Below are 16,398 nucleotides of genomic sequence, written 5' to 3'. Positions count from 1 at the left end.
GTGGAATTTTTTTTTTTAGTGGGGGGGGGGGGGGCAGTGGAGTGGGGAAGCCTCATGCCCAAAGACAAACGGGTACAGTGGGGCCAGTGCCCTGGCTACTGCTTTGTCAGTGTGGCTGCTTACCGTACTCAGTAATGTTACAGAGAACTGTTAGGTTAAACCCATGAGTTTTTCCTACAGCATGACAAATCGCAGTGTTTGTGGGGAGCACTTCACAGTATCCTGAGAGGATATCTCTCTGCCACGTTAGGAACAGCATCTTCAGTCTTCACATAACCATTCTCTATACGTTTGTATGAGACTAACATAGGCAGATCAAAGGGGCCAGTCTGCAAAAATGAGAAGGAAAACGCACGTGTTGCAATGGTTACATTCCCAAACTCAGAAAGCTCTCTTCTGTTATTTTTAGAAAAAATACTTAACATTTTATAGGAGAAGAAGAATGATTAGCCCATGATAAAAGTGCCAAATGTCATTCACAACCAAACAATAAGATGGTAAATTGATTTGCACAATTTGCAAAATACCGTATAAAGTCTAAAATCAGCATCTGCCTCACCATCCCCTGCGGCTCCTGTTCTGCCCTAGCGCAGCCGCCTCCTGCACCAGTCTGCACCAGTATAAGGTAGTGGAGAGCACCACCTAATGTCTGCAGCGAAGGCACAGCCGCTTGGCTCGCCAGTGATGCCGGGGCAAGCAGAAACCCATATTTATGCCAGATACATCTGGAGCCCTGGCACCTCTGAACAAACCCATTTCCTTAGAAGCAGGTATTGGTGTAAAGGCAGGAGAGATCTGCAGAAAACCGGCAAGTTTGGTATTTGCAGCGGACACCACAGCAGTGTAACAGCTCACTGCAAGTGAAGCTGTGAATTCTGTTTGGCACTTTTTTATTCTGCTGTTGGCTTACTACGGTGTTTAAAATCAAGCAAATTTGTACTAGGACGCTCCGTGTGTGTGTACACAAACAGACATGGATCGCGTCTGCCGTACCGCGCGTGGACGTAGACAGACAAGTTTAGTTTCCATCTACACAGGTGAATTAACATGTACTTATTTCTACCTGACAGAACAGCATGCACCCTGGAAAAGAGAGGATTTTGGTACAATTCAGATGCAATACTGGAATCATTTTAACAGCCAAGATCCAGTAGAAATACATCAGTGTCAGCTTTTATAAGCACTGCCAGCACGATTCACTGACTGCGTTGACAGATGAAATTTTCTGTTAATGTTAGACTAAAATATCAGATCTATTGGAAGGGGTCTTTTACATATTGCAAAATATTTCAGTTTGAGCCGCAAGATGTTCCAGCGTGAGCGGATCTGTATGCATAATGAGATTCTGAAGAGGTCAGATGGGACATGGGACCCCATTAAAATGCATCCCAGGCATTGCATCTTCATTCCACAAGGACAGGTGCCCCACACCAACAGTCAAGAGTATTACGAGAACCAGTTTAATCGATTTGGAGGGTTACATTGGGTTAATCAATGCCTTCTAAAACCATCACCACTCCTTGAGACAAGGTACCTGTTACAACACATTAGACTCATCTGAGAACGTTCTTAAAAGAAGTGGTCTGACAGAAGGTCTGGCCGACAACGAATCAGGTGCCCTCCTGCTGCTCTGCAACAGCGAGGCAAAGAGACTTGTAGAACGTGCGACACTTGCCCCTGTCTGACGGTCAAACAACGCGAGAGACACACACCCCCTTTTACAGCTAAGTCACCTCGTAAGGGATGTAGCAATCAATACCTGCTCCCTAAATACCACGGTGATGAATCCTGGCTGGGCTTTGCAGTGCAAGAGGCACAGGGGGTGTTCAGAAATTAGCCCTGCTTCCTGGAATGGTTAACTTCAGGCTTGGGGGATTACACTACAGGACTTTTGAGGAAGGAGGAAACCATCCTTGTAACTGGTATTTTTAAAATAATGAGTAATAGTGGAGATCTGCAGTGAAACCCAAAGCCTGGGATGTGTTTTCAAGGCACTTTGCTGCGGGGCAGCCCCACCATCCCCACAATCAGAGTCCAAGACCATCCTCTGTTGTGAGGGTAGAGTATAGCAGGCTGTCCACTTGTACGAACAGCAATGGTAGCACTAACAGGTGGGATGGTCTGGGCAAGACAGGCACTTGGGGAGCTCCTCCAAGAGCAAACAAGCCTGAGCCGTTTGCCCAGTCATCCTGAGGATGATCAAAATCGAGTCCACTTCATCCACGCTTTAGACAAGTGAGTATCTAGTCCACTACCACAAAAAACTACAGCAGGGAAGGAGACCATAACCAGCATCGGCCGCATCCACCTCACTTGGACATCCTGGGCATGACCAGCTCACCCACCTGAGGTGTGGCAGGAGACCGAAGGGGAAGAGACAGGTGAAATATTTAAGCAGAAAATTTAAATTAAAGGAAGAGGAGGGGAGAAAAATCAGGGTTTGGCTGGGTGAGCCAATCTAACCAGGGGTTTTCAGGAGTTAGGCATCAGGAGGAGGAAAAAAGCAGTAAAGCAAGCAACACATAGCGACTCGGAAAGGAAATCACCTTATTCACTCCAAGAAAAGCTGTGATTGCTGGAAGTTTGAGAAAGCATGAAGATAGTGGATGTTCCTGAGGAAGGAAGGCGCTTCGTTACCTAGTTCACAACAGCACAAAAGACAGAAATTGCAGTACACGAAAGAGAAAGGCAGAAACCAAGGAAAACACAAATGCGCCTTGCAGTTAAAAAAAAAGAAAAAACCAAACATTTCCACACAGAAAACTGAATAAAGATTGAGCAGAGCTGATGTGCCGCTATAGGGAACTTGGGCTGAAACCTGGTCCCACTGAGGTCAAAGGCAAACCCCCACCAACCTGCCCTCAGTCCATCCTCCCCTTCCAGAGGACTCCTCAGCTGCCAAGCTGAGGGTTCAGGCACCTAAATAATGTCGCTGATCTTGGTTGTCATCTAATGCTCCCCTTGGGAAACTGATGTTTATTTTTTTTCAACATTAAGGATTTTCAAAAAAGGGTCTTGATTTGCGATCATCTATCTGGCCACAGATAGTTTTACAAACCGGGGGGTTGACTTTGGTGTCTGGCTGCCAACGCAGCCATCTAGAGCTGGTACCTGCTTCAGGCATTTTAGAAAGCTCTCACTGACAGTGTTCATTCAAAACCGGCTCAGCCTGCGTTTAGTTTCCATGCACATAGGAAGAGACTTCTCTAGTTGACGCTTCCGTTGCTTTGCTAAACGACTTCACAAGACCCTTTTTTTAAACACATATAAAGCGCTCCTGAAAGCAAATATTGCATGGGGGGGTGAGTTGAGCTGGGGCTTGGAAACCCCCAGGTGACCTTTACAGGACACTGTCCTTGAACCATTCTATGTCCACAGCTGAGAGTGACTCGCTCCCAGCTTATTCAATAGGGGTGTCAAGCTAGAAACTATTAAATCATACTTAACTGGAAGAAATTCCATGGACCCTCAAAGAGTTCAACCACACTTGTTTTACCACCTCTATTGTTTTCAACTTGAATGGTTTGGGGTTTTTTTTTTCATCTTGCAAACACGTTTTACTTCACTGATACTACCCCAAGGTTGTACTTCAAATGCCATGGGAGAGGAAAACCTTTACTACTTCATCAGATGTATTTTATTTTTTTTTAATTCAGATAATCATAATTTTTAAAAAAGGACCAAACAATAAGAAGTTATCCCAGGTGAGGAAAGTGCACTGAAACCTCATGGGACAGAAGCTTCAAGGAGAGAAGCCTGGTTTGAATCTCAGTATTTGAAAGGTCATCCCATGGTTTCCTGTGACACGTTCACACCAGCTGGCCAGCATTCTGATAGTACCACAGTGCTGGTCCAGGACACAGCTGGAAGACATGAATGGTGGACTAATAAGAAGTTATCCCAGGTGAGGAAAGTGCACTGAAACCTCATGGGACAGAAGCTTCAAGGAGAGAAGCCTGGTTTGAATCTCAGTATTTGAAAGGTCATCCCATGGTTTCCTGTGACACGTTCACACCAGCTGGCCAGCATTCTGATAGTACCACAGTGCTGGTCCAGGACACAGCTGGAAGACATGAATGGTGGACTAGAAAATCAAAACAGAGAAGTTTCAGCCCAAACCAGGAAGTTTAGCCCAAACCGGGACACCAGGGTAGAAACCACCACTGCACTGGCCAAATTCCGTGGCTGTGCTGCGGGGGCAATGACAGCTGGCTCCATGACAGCTGGCTCCAGCCACCCCCTGGGCACCCACCCTGGCCAAACCCATGCTGCCAGCATGATGGGTGTCGGTGGGTGGGTGACCCCATGACCCCAGTGTTGACCCCAGCCCTTTGGCTGTACCCTACTGCTGCAGACCTGATGGGAAGTGGCCAGGGCCATGGGCTGACCTGAGGCAGGACTTGCTGACGTTGCAGGGGGAAAGAGGGGCTGCAGGAGGGAGAGGAGGTGCAGGGAGCAGTGGAGGCACGGCTGGAGTGAGCAGGGACTGCCGAGGGGGACAACGGTGCTAGGGGGATGTTCAGCACCTCTGGGCAAGCAGAGAGCAAGGTGCAAGGGGTGGTCTCGGCGCAGTGCGAGTCACGAGCCCAGCAGTGCTGGCATTCACTGTTTGCGGGTGCGGGAGTGAGCAGTGACTGCCGAGGGGGACAATGGTGCTAGGGGGATGTTCAGCACCTCTGGGCAAGCAGAGAGCAAGGTGCAGGGGGTGGTCTCGGCGCAGTGCGAGTCACGAGCCCAGCAGTGCTGGCATTCACTGTTTGCGGGAGGGATAAAGAAAACGTTGAGGAAACGCTTTACACTCCTAGAGCAAGCCCCCCTCCTCAGCAGCACAGGAAAGCTGTTAAGAAACCAGACTGCTTTCGAGGAGAGCCAGACACTGCAGGCTACTGCCACGGTACGAGCCCTCGGTTACAAAGGGTGGTCAGTTTTGACAAGACCTGACCCCGCTCCCCCTGCACCAGCGCCTGAGGACATACCCGAGGGGAACATCATGGGGGTGTTCTTTGACATAAAAAACAGTAGCTTTTTTTCAGGATACAATATGGTGCATTTGATTATCAGGTCAGCCTGGAAAAGGGTTACTGTACTTTTATAAGAGATGGCAGGTTTCCACCCAGTGAAGGCAACTAAGGAAAGGCACAGGTTGAGTCTTGCCTCGCTACAGATCTAGGCAGTATTTTTAGAAGAGCTCCTTGATATTTCTGGCATGTGTAAGAGCAAGATGAGACTCTAGAAAGCCTTCCTCGAGGTGTGAGTGGTACACAGTACTGTTACAGGTTCATCTGGTGCTTGAGAGTAAGAGAGGTCTTCCTAAAAATACTGTGTGATACATCATCTTGTTCCTTACCTGATGATTTTTCTCTTTTATATTTTTTAAAACTATTAGAAGAATTTCTGGGAAAAGGCTGATAAAGATCAGGAGAATTATTGCCAGCCACGTGGAGACAGAAGTCAGCATATGGGCAAATACAAAATACATTCTTTGCTGCTTCAAGAAAGGCCTGAAAAAGAAAGGATACAAATAAATTCTGGTTAACACAAGTTACCCAGGAACGTCAGAATCAAAGTCAGATTAAGATTAAACTATTAGCAGTGACGCCTCCCTTTCTCTTGGAGACGGATACAGCCTGCACAGAAACACACCCTCCATCCTTCTCCCAACACATCTCCTGCCTCTAGCCACAGCAGTTCTGGAGGACTGTCCTGTCGCCTTCCAAGATGTTTTTTGCATCTTCTGCATCTGTTTCATTTCAGGATGGGAGGGGTTTGAACTTTGCTACTATTACTGAAAGATAAATCATTCACCTTCTCAAAACCCAGATCATTTAATTTCAACTTTGGACTTTGCTATAGCTTCTGGTTTGCTTTGATGGTGGAAATCCAGAGACTCTCGGTCCCAGTAGGTTGTTTTCCTCTTCCTCCCTCCCTTGATGATGGAGGGGAACAGACAGATGCTTGTGAAAATGCCTCAAATAACTGATGACAAGGATCCCAAAGCAGCTGTTGCTTAGCGTTAACTCAGAAATATCGAGCAAGTTAAACACACCAGTGGAAAATTCACACATTTCAGCATAGAGATCTGGCTAGATGGCAGAAATTAATCTGTTGGCCCCAATTAAAATATTTAAATCAGTTCCACATCTTTATTAGCAGGCTGCTGGGTCAAGGATCCAGCCAATAACCCATGGCACCAGCCCACGGGAAGGCAAAGGAGTAAAACGGGAGATACTGTGTAAGTCAACGTGAACGTCTACACCAGCACGGGAAACAGAAAGCTAATATTCGTCATGTGCTATTGCTTGCCTGTTTTTCCAAGACAATAAAGGCCCAGAATCCTGGTCACACTCAAATCAACGAGAATTTTCTTCTCTAAGCAATGGGATGCTGCAGCCACATCCCCGCAAAGCCAGCGCTGAGCATTCCCCTAAGAAACCGCCATGGAAAGAAGGTACTTGCCAAATGACTCCTCCCCAGAAGAACGAGAAAAACACGTAGAAGGCGAGGGAGCCCCAGATGACAAAGTGGTTCATCCACGTCCAGAATCGGGTATCTAATGCTAGCTGCGTGAATCAAAGACAGAGACAGAGCAGGCATTAGATGCAGAGTATCTGGTTGTATTTATATTAAATTTCACACTGCTTTCACAGGGAAGTCGAAGGTTCTCCAAACAGCTACCTGACTGCAGGTCAGGGAAAATATTTTTCAATATCTACAGATTGGTGCAAGGTCAACAGGGAAATGGTGAGTTTTCAGTTGTAACTGATGCTTTAACAGAATAAATTTGACACAACCACTGGTGCTGCAGGGAAGAAATATCTAAAGGTTATGGGGACTGCAATTGCCTCCTGCCGCCTCCTGCCACCACCTGCTGTCCTGAACCAAATATAAAAGACCTTTTATAAGGTCTTATGCAAACTGTTCTTTCTGAAAGCTCCATGAGACAAAGCAGGTTTGTTATTATTATCTGACAGATGTGCTTTTATGATCCTTCCAGTGCTTCGTGGTGTCTGAAACAAGGTGGACAATCCCAAGTTCTCTATTGTTCCACTCCTCTTGCTAGAGCTGAACACCATGGGGAAAAGTCAGCCACAGCCAACCGGGGTTCTCAAAAGAGGGCAAAAAATAGCAAAATAAATTAACCAAAAGACAGCATCAGAGAATGCTCTGAGTTGGGACGGACCTTCAAAGGTCATCTAGTCCAACACCCTCTTCAACTAGATCAGGTTACCCAGAGCCCCATCCAACCTGACCTGGAATGTTTCCAGGGATGGGGCATCTAGAACCTCTTCAGGCAACCTGTGCCAGTGTTTCACCACCCTCATCGTAAAAACTTTCTTCCTTATATCAAGTCTAAATCTTCCCTCTTCTAGTTTAAACTCATCATCCCTTGTTCTGTAGCAACAGGTCTTGCTAAAAAAAGACTATCCCCATCTTTTTCATGGGCCCCCTTTCAGCATTGAACATAAACTCTAACAGACCAGCACAGCCCAGGAATACAGACTATCGACTACACAAAGGACAACGCTCAATAAGTTTTGTCTCCATGGAAGAAGAGAAGACTTGTGTGTTGGGAAACACATTCATAGAAACTTCATCTTCAACACATAGGCTGCATGATTTTACAGTGCGAGCACACACGTTGGACAATTACTTCCATAAGATCCTCACCTTCAGAGTGACGGTAAACACCAGCACGGTGAAAACAATCGTCCCAAATGTCCAGTTCCCAAAAACCTGAAAAACACATGGCATTACCACAGGCACCTCGGTCCATCTCCTTGGAGAGGCACAGAAACGACGATGAGGACAGGGGTGCAAGCAGGGACCGGAGGAGAAGGACGGAATGGAGTGACTGCTACAGGGGACTGATGTTCGGAGTGGCGCCAGGCGCCCCGCACGACTCGCCGCCCGCTACGCTACCCTGTGCCATGCAGTGCCACACGGACGGGTGACCCAGAGCTGGGACGGTGACAGGGACAACCTCCTACTAACAGCAATGTCGATCAAGGATACAAGTCATTGTGTTTCATGATTTCTTGGTAATTTACTCAGTTCTGCTTTCTCGCAACACCTCTGCTCATCGTCTCGTTTTAGCCCCATTTGCAGAAGGCAGCAATGGGTGTTTTTCCATCTGGTTTGGTTTGCGGATACTAGTGACTACGCATGACAAAGAAAAGCAGAGACTGTCTATAAATCCAAATGATGGCAATGAATGGGAGGGATGCTTACCAAAGGCTGTCAAGATCTGAATGCATACATTAAAACAGAAAGTGAAATGTAAAAGTTTTCAAAAAATGCAAAAAAAAATTTAAAGTCAATAGGAGCGAAAAAGGAGTCACTCAAACATACATGGATATTATGAACAATTGCTGGTAGCAGTTCTTACAGGCATAAGTGTTTACAAAACAGGACATTACCATAGATCTTATTTTAGCGCTACATAGACTCGAACTCTGAAGGCATTTGCAGAACACATCAGTGCTTCATGTTTTACTCAAATACAACCAGAATGGCTATAAAATACAGAAAAGCACTGAATCTGCAATATAGGGGCTTGACTACACATAGCTGGGGCCAGAACTGTTGGCACTGTTGCAATGTGTGCATATACACACGTAAATGTCATCAGCTTTTCTCCAAGCATTAGCTGCTAAAAAAACACTAAGGTATTTTTAAGGGTCACAAGTGATGGTATAAAGAAGTTTTCCATCAGCTGAGACCTGGTAACAGCGCTGCACATCCCCTTTGGAAAAGGGTCCTGAGACAGCCCAGGCCACTATGCGTGGCAGCTGCCCTGTGGCTCAGTTAACCAGGAAAAAGAAAATAAATCTTTTCTTTCTTCCCCCTTTCCGTGCAAGTTAACCCGGACCACTCATGTGGCGATGTAAGCACTTGTCCCAACCAGAGGCATGAGCAAGAAGACAGCAGGGAGAACAGCCTGCTTGCTGCTAACTTACACTGGTTTCGACACAGCCAGACCCCAGCACCAGCCTTCCCCCACCACAAAGGGAAAAGGGCAGCTGAAATCACTCCCCAGAGCAGGTACGACATGCAAGCAGCATCTTTATCAAGGTGGGCTAATTCAGTTGCTTGTAACCAGCCAGAAAGATGGGCAGTACTCCTGCCTGGGACCATGCAGTCGAGTGAAAGAGTGCTGTGCCAAGCTCCTCAGGTTGGAATAAAGCTCTGTGTAAGACTAGTTGTTTTACCTAGTGAATATAACCAGCTCTGCCCTGTTCCCATGGCAATTTGGAAAACATTTATTTCAAGCATTTGCTGCAATCACACAGCCTAAGCACACCGCTGGACAAGACTTCAGACACACCACACAGATTAAGCGTGTAGATATTCCCTGCCAGGCGTTACAGAAGAGGCAGCGCACAAAAGAAACACTCATCTTTCCCTTTTTTTTTTGTGGTGTTACCTTTCCATTGTCTTCCAACGATGAATTTTGAAAAAGAAAATAAACCCCAAAGAAAAACACGAGTCCTTCAAAGGCTCCCAGAAAGGTCCAGTACAGGAACGGTCTCCACTGCAGCATTGCATTATCGGAAACCTTCCTGCCAAGAGACGGAGTAACGAGAACATCACCGTCACGTTCACGATGCGCTGCAAAGCCCCTCGCAGCCAGATATCAGCAGGCTTTGGAGCAAGCCCTTGCTGCTGCAGGAGACCAGGAGGTAAAATATGATATAAAACAAATATCTGCCAGCACACAGGACGTAAACAACATCTGCCATATGGAGCTGCCAGTTATGAGAAATCACTAGAGGCACAGCATCTTCATTTGTTTTGTCCTTCTCCTCGAGGTAACTTGGGTTAAAATCCAAGCCAGCCTAAAGCCCGCAGCTGTGACGCTGTCCTGAGCCTCTCCCGCAGCCCCGGCCCTGCCTGCAGCACCTGATGTTACCTGCTGGAAGTTAAAACCAGGGTGATGCCAAAGGAGAGCCATACGGGATGTGGTGAATCCATGGTGTATCTCCCTCTTTTTGCTGAATGCAAAACTCCCTCTCTGAGAAAAGTTCTGCAAGTCTCGCTCCTGGAAGCAGTGTTTTTCTGTGCAGGCTGAAAATAACCTCCTGAATTGTTTGGTGGGTGTTTCTAACATGGGGGTTGTAGCTGGAGGCTCTTGGTTGAATATAGGATGAGATCTGGCACGGTGGCAGCTGCAGCAAATGGATGCACTCCAGGCAGGAAAAGCCCAGAGTGTGGAGGGTGACTGTCAGGGCAGGAGGGAGTTAAAAGTGTCCTGCATCAGTAATCTTTTCAAATTACTCTCTTTGAAATTTGAAGATTGGTGGGGGATAAAAGCGTGTTAATGGCTGCTTTTTGTTTTGCCATACTTTTCTCATTTTAGCTCCTAACTGTAAAAGCCATACATCCACTTTCAGCAAGATGCACCTTGCAAAAGAGTGTGGTGCTGGGCTCCTACAGTTGCAGTTTCTACAACAAATCCTGACTGACTACTACACACGCTGATGCAGCGACAGTGCTCTAACATACCACAATTTGGGTATGAGTAAGGAACACAGACAAACCAGCCTGTAAGCGAGAGAGAAAATACAACTGCCTTCCTCACTGTGAGCTGTTTTACATCGGCATTTATGTCCTGCAGCGCTCATCGTAAACAGGCTTTTTCCAGCACCTCAGACAAGAGATCTGCACTGCAGCACTCAGCACTCCAGAGCAGAGGCACAGCAGTCACTCTGCATTCAGCAGCACATGCACAGTCATGAATATTCAACCTAAAGCTATCTGCCTGCACAATTAACCTGTTCCCCCTCAATGGCCAGACCCCAGAGATCAGGCAGCCCACCAGGCGAGTGCACAGGGACCTGCTGGTCTTGGTCTGTACAATATTCAATTAGCAATTTAGTTAAGAATACGGGCCGTGGTGTTTTGCTGTAAGAGCGGAGGAACACCAAAGTCTAATCAGGAATGGATCTGAGTACTTCAAAAGCACCCAAGCCCCTTTTCTCAGCCTTACTGCTCTCATTGCATTTGCTGATTTTCCTATACCTAAAGCAACTTTCACACACTACCTTTAGGTACCAGCCTGTTCCCTTTGGCATCCCTGCAAAAGTTTTGCTCTTGGCTTGAGGCCTGGCCATACCACACACAGCTTCTCTATAACTGAGGAGCATCACATGATGGTGACAGGGCTTGCACAGGGCACTGGGCAGCCCCAGTCTGGTCCCTCCACAGGATTGAACTCAGCACTGAGCTTATTACCAGGTGAGGGAATTAGCAACACTGATGCATGAACAGAGGCTTCTTCCTTAAAAAGCATCTTAGTCTCTGCTGAAGGACTGCACCCAAGAGCATGTGCGTGGGCAGGGGTGAGACAGGGGAAGTTGGGAGGCATCTCTGTTTCCATGGGAGGTCAAAGCCCCTCCCTGTTGCAACCAAGGAAGTAAAGAAAGCAGCCAGCAAAGCAGAGGAAGGCAGTCTCCTCTTAAACTGGGCTTTCTGTGGGCAACACCGCAGAAAACTCTTGAGCACAGGGATCAAAGAGCAGAGCTCCCTGGTAACAGGTACGAGGACTGGGCCTGTGGAGGGGAAGCCGGGGGAGGATATCCATTTAGACCAGCTGAGAAACTACCTGCCTGAGCCGGGCTTCAGGAACATTTCTTTCTGAAAATGAATGGATCTCTTTTTTTCTCCTGAAAGCTAGATCTCCCCTCCATCCATTACATGCTCTGCCACATGCTTGGCTTATGCTGCCTGGTTCAAAGCTAACGGGAATGAACGGTCTGGCCACACAGCTTGATTTTTCTTGATGAAGAATTTCACCTACAGTTTGTGATTTTATAGAGACGCAGCAGTGCAATTTGCTAGACCAGATGCAGTTAGAAAGCACAAATAAATAGCAATAGGCAGTAGATAGGCCATTGCTCAGCGTTAACGCAGCAGCAGCAGAGCCAGCAGGGACAGAAACAGCCTTTTCTGCAATTCATGGTAACCCCATCACCAACATGGGACAGGGACACCTGCCTACACTCCTGCACCACCAAAACTTAAACTGTGGTTCACCAAACTGCGCAGAGGCTTACCCAGTCCAGGCTACTTACATGTACAGCTGAGGGTCTGAGGTCAGCGTGTCGATGTTGATGTGCTGCTCCAGAAGGCTGTACGCCAGGATAGGTAGTGATGTGAAGCAGATGTTGTACATGGTAAGATAAGCAGCATCGTACAGTGGCTTAAAAGAGGAAGAAAGGGTAAAATGAGACAGAAATTCCACTTCAAAAGTCTCCCCATAAACAGATTAAAAGTTTCCAGCCCTTGTCTCCATAAACACCCTACAGATTCATCTCTGTCATAAGCACACAGGACAGTTTCATTTGAGGCGGGTCACGCTCTGTGCCATGCTGGGGGGCCAAGGCATGTGCCGGCTATGCAGCCAGGACCCCATTCCCACCACCAGGAAGTTTTGAAACCTCATCTCCAGCAAAATGTGCTTAAACAGCCCTTATCACAGCTTTTCTGTAGCTGCTCTCGTACTGTTTCTATTAATACACTCAATGTCTCCTGTGACTCTCTAAAGACTAGACTGTTTTAGAGGAACTATGGCTTTTTTTTTGTGGCACAAAAAAAAAAAGTGGTTCTGCCAAGACAAGCAAAGAATTATCCCCTATCATTTACTCTTCCTCACCATTACTTTTGAGCCCAAATAGACACAAAAGCCAAAGCTCGTCTCCAAGCACGTGAACCCACTCACCACACAGATCTGTCCCCCTGACACTCACTTGGACTACATGAGGCTCATGATGACACTTATCGTGTGTCTTTTTTAAAGGCTGTCATAAAAGAACAAACTGTTCTTCCTTTTTTAGAGACACTTTTAATGCAGGAAATTGCAGCAGAGAAGAAAAGATCAGGAAGTCTTTGAAAGCTTTTTGTCTTAAGAGAAGGAAAAGCAGCAAAATTAGGTGCTGAGCAGCTAGAGCCCCCTCTCATTACTTTAGGAAGGTGTCCATCTGTGTTTACGGGTGGGTGGGAAAGGAAAGAAAGCAGCTTGCTTTCTTTTCAGTGATGGGTCTCAAATATTATGCTCCAGATATGGTGCTGAGCAACAATGTTGGTACCTACTGTCCTCTAAAGAGAGGTGAGGAAGGGACAGGATGCCAGAAGCCAAATCTCTGCTAGGAAGCCTCATTGTGCCACTTGCTTTTTAACCTCGCTTTTTAGATGCGTTACTAGAAGTTACCTGCTGTGAGAATCCACAGAAGAACTGGTATAAAAACTGCGGTAAAATGAAGCAAAGGTTCTAAGAAAGGAAAGACAAATGGTTAGCACAGAATAGCTTGACTTCTCAACGGGAAAAATTTTTTGATTTAGATTATCAGACATCACTGTCTGTTATTACAATATCAGACAAGTCAAGGCACTGTTTTCTACCAAGCACACAACTAACCCCATGAGCAGCTAGTGTCTGCAGAAGACACCCAAGGGAAGTCATGCTCCCCTTCCCCTGTAAGCACTGTTCTCCACTGACAGGCACATGGCAGAGACACAGCCTGTTCCAGGGAAGGAAAACAGCAATAGAACAGCTGATTTTTCTTCCTGCTGTTTCTTTCTATAGTCAAAGAAATCCATAGTATAAACACAAACAAGCTGCGCACACATCCTTACCTTATAGAAGAAATACTGTACAAGGTGTGCTATTCTCACATAATATAAATGCCCGTGTGCTAGTAGCAATTTTCTTAAATGTTTAAACTTTGGCACAGCATAGTCGCTGTTTCGGGAAGCCTGCCGTCCTTCTTTGCCTTTTATACCTGCAGACAGAAGCGTGGCAAGGAGTTAATCCCTACGGGACTGGAGTCTGCGCCGAGGCTGCCCACTAGCTTTGTTCAGGTCACTCGGTGTCTCAAGGCATGACAAAGGCTGCGTTTCCCTCTCGAGTGCCCCAGGAGAACAAAATGCTAACGCGCTGCAGGACTCGGCATGGGTTTGGCTCCACACCACTCAGACCTGCCTCTGGGGTTTTTAAGCTATATTTAGGTTGTTCTCCGAGTTCCCTTGTAAGAGAGCGTGGTGAAGAGTTATCTAAGCAAACCTGATAAAGATAAGGAATTGGTTTCCCTACGGGCTTGCCCACATCTCGCACAGCCGAGTTCTTTCACTGCAGACGCTCAGCTTCCCCAGACCTCCCCACAAACCTGAGCTCAAGAAAGACGGTTTTGTTCACTCAAAAGCCACATCCAAACAAATCGCGCTGGGACCTCGCTCATTAGGGGGCACCGCAGCATTTCCAAAGGCCCCAAATAAAGAGGCTGCTCTTTCTCTTCCATCAACACTCCTACAGCAGTATTAAAAACATCTCCAGCACTTCCCATATCTCTGACACCAACCTGCAGAAAGCAGGATAGTTTCCAGCCTGATGTCAGGGGTATGGACAGGGCAGACACAACATAACTGAACACTGGCCCCAGGGGAAAGATACGCAGGACCCCAGTGCCGAGTTACTGGCGGCTGTATCCAGTCACCTCTAATAAAATCATTGCATCACATTTGCAACAACTGCCAGTTTACTACTTCTGCTTGCTGGTCAGAAAAAAGGTACCCTTCACCACCTTGAATAGGGCCATAGAGATTTTGAACTCAGTCTGTAGTTTAGCATTAAGAGAGCAGTACTATGGAAGGTGAGCAGTATATTGATGACTCTGGCTCCAAAGAAAGCAACAGCAAACTTTCTGCATTTGTCGGTGGGATCAGTTTAGCCACGTGCAATCAGAAATTCTGCCTGTGCCTCAGTGAGGCCCAGTAACAGCAGACAGGTCTTGGGGGTCAGGTGGGTCTTAGCAGGGGTCTTACCTATTCCAACATGTGCTTCCAAAATCATACTAACATCATTTGCACCATCCCCTACGGAGAGGGTGATGGGGCTCCCTTTTGTGTTCTTCACCATTCGCACAATCTATAAAAGATTTAAAAAGAGGATAGCAGCAAAAATTCATTTAAAAGCCTTCAGAGATGCCCCAGTGCCCCACTAGTAAGAGCCCCCCAGGAAAAGCAATCAGGTTCCTACCGCAGTAAAACACCACATAGAAAATTCAGATTAATAAAACTCCTCACTACTTCCCTTTGCAGTCACCAACCAGAGCAAAATCCAAGATCCAGCTGCACAGGGCTGAAGGACAGTATTTAAAACCAAATCCCAGGCAGCAACATCCCGCCCTTCCCTTCTGCCAGACCCTGCGCTCCCAAGGATGGGACCTCTCCAGCGTTTCAGGGGGCAGGAAACCCTCCTGCAGAAGAGGAGCAGAAACACGCTGTCTATCAGCAGGCATGAGGAAGTCATGGATTCCACTTGACAAATTTGGAAAGGAAAAAGATAACAAACAGGGAGTTTTGTTATTTCTAACTGGCTCAGCTTTGTGGTGCCCTGGGAAGATGTTAAACAAAGGCTTTACACTGAGATTTGAAAGGCTGGTGTGTTTCCATCACACTCTGAAGCTCAGGCAAGGCTAACACATGGCCTGGAGAAGTCCTAGCTGATTAAGACAATCAAGTCAAGTCCCAGCTGATGGATTAAAAGTGCATCAAAAATCACTTAATGATAAATACCTGAGCTTTCTGCAAAGGAGCCATCCGGCAGCAGAGGACTGCAGTGCACTTCAAGCAGATTTGTAGAAATATGTTTTTGTAATTACTAGAACTGGAGTCCTGAGAAGGGTTGAGTATCAGCGACAGCGTCGAGCCATCTATGATCAGGCCGTATTCTTGACTCAACGTCCAGCTTCTGGGACACAACAGGGAACACGTTCGAAATTAAATCAGACTTTGAGAGGTCAATCTAGCCCCTTGTGTCATCTTAGTGGAAAATAAACTGACTATGCATCAACCTTCTTCCCATCCCTTTTGGGGAGCTTAGCAATCTTAAAAAGCTTGGAATTAACACATGCCTGTCACTAAGGGAACTGTGTAATTAGGTCAAACCCAACTAATACTAGAGAGGATGAGCAAAGCAGAGGAGCCAGCTGCCATGTCTGCAAGCAGCGAGTCCCCAGGGCCACAACATGGTCTTGTCTCTCTGTAAACTTTGCTCACTTGCCTCTTCAAGCTTCCCCGGTTTTTCGGAATGTCCTGAATCAGCTTTTTATGGTAGTCCATCAGCAGCTCATGGAGCCGATCCTCCTTCCTTTCACTCTCTCCCACTGTTTGTGCCGTCAGCTCCAGCAGCTCGGTGCTGGTCTGGAAGAGCCTGCAGGCATAGCAGGTGGATTTGGCAGTTTCCATCTTGTCCCCCGTCAGCACCCAAACCTTCATGCCAGCTGCGTGCAGAGCTTCAATCGTTTCCGCCGACTGCTCCTGCAGCCTGCAAGCAAAACGTCACTTCTCAGGTTGGTCCACAATCCATATAACCCTTATTTTGCAGCTCAAGAGAAGCCAATC

At 46.9% G+C, this 16,398-nt stretch overlaps 1 protein-coding gene across 1 annotated transcript; it reads right to left on the bottom strand.

Moving 5' to 3' along the window:
* Positions 1 to 212: 212 nt before the first annotated feature.
* LOC104499038 (phospholipid-transporting ATPase IG-like) lies at positions 213 to 16,321 on the bottom strand (the record flags this gene model as incomplete). Its single annotated transcript, XM_010142488.1, has 11 exons — positions 213 to 329; positions 5,348 to 5,501; positions 6,457 to 6,560; positions 7,669 to 7,734; positions 9,425 to 9,560; positions 12,072 to 12,199; positions 13,208 to 13,267; positions 13,633 to 13,778; positions 14,818 to 14,920; positions 15,571 to 15,745; positions 16,058 to 16,321. Coding segments are annotated over 11 exons (1,453 nt in total), but the record flags the coding sequence as incomplete, so codon positions are not given.
* Between the last annotated feature and the right edge of the window lie 77 nt (positions 16,322 to 16,398).

Source organism: Buceros rhinoceros, unplaced genomic scaffold (assembly GCF_000710305.1).
Source record: "Buceros rhinoceros silvestris isolate BGI_N320 unplaced genomic scaffold, ASM71030v1 scaffold24138, whole genome shotgun sequence".
In the NCBI taxonomy this organism is placed as follows: Eukaryota; Metazoa; Chordata; class Aves; order Bucerotiformes; family Bucerotidae; genus Buceros; species Buceros rhinoceros.
Note: the sequence above shows the minus strand (reverse complement) of the source record. Positions and strands in the feature narration are given on the sequence as shown.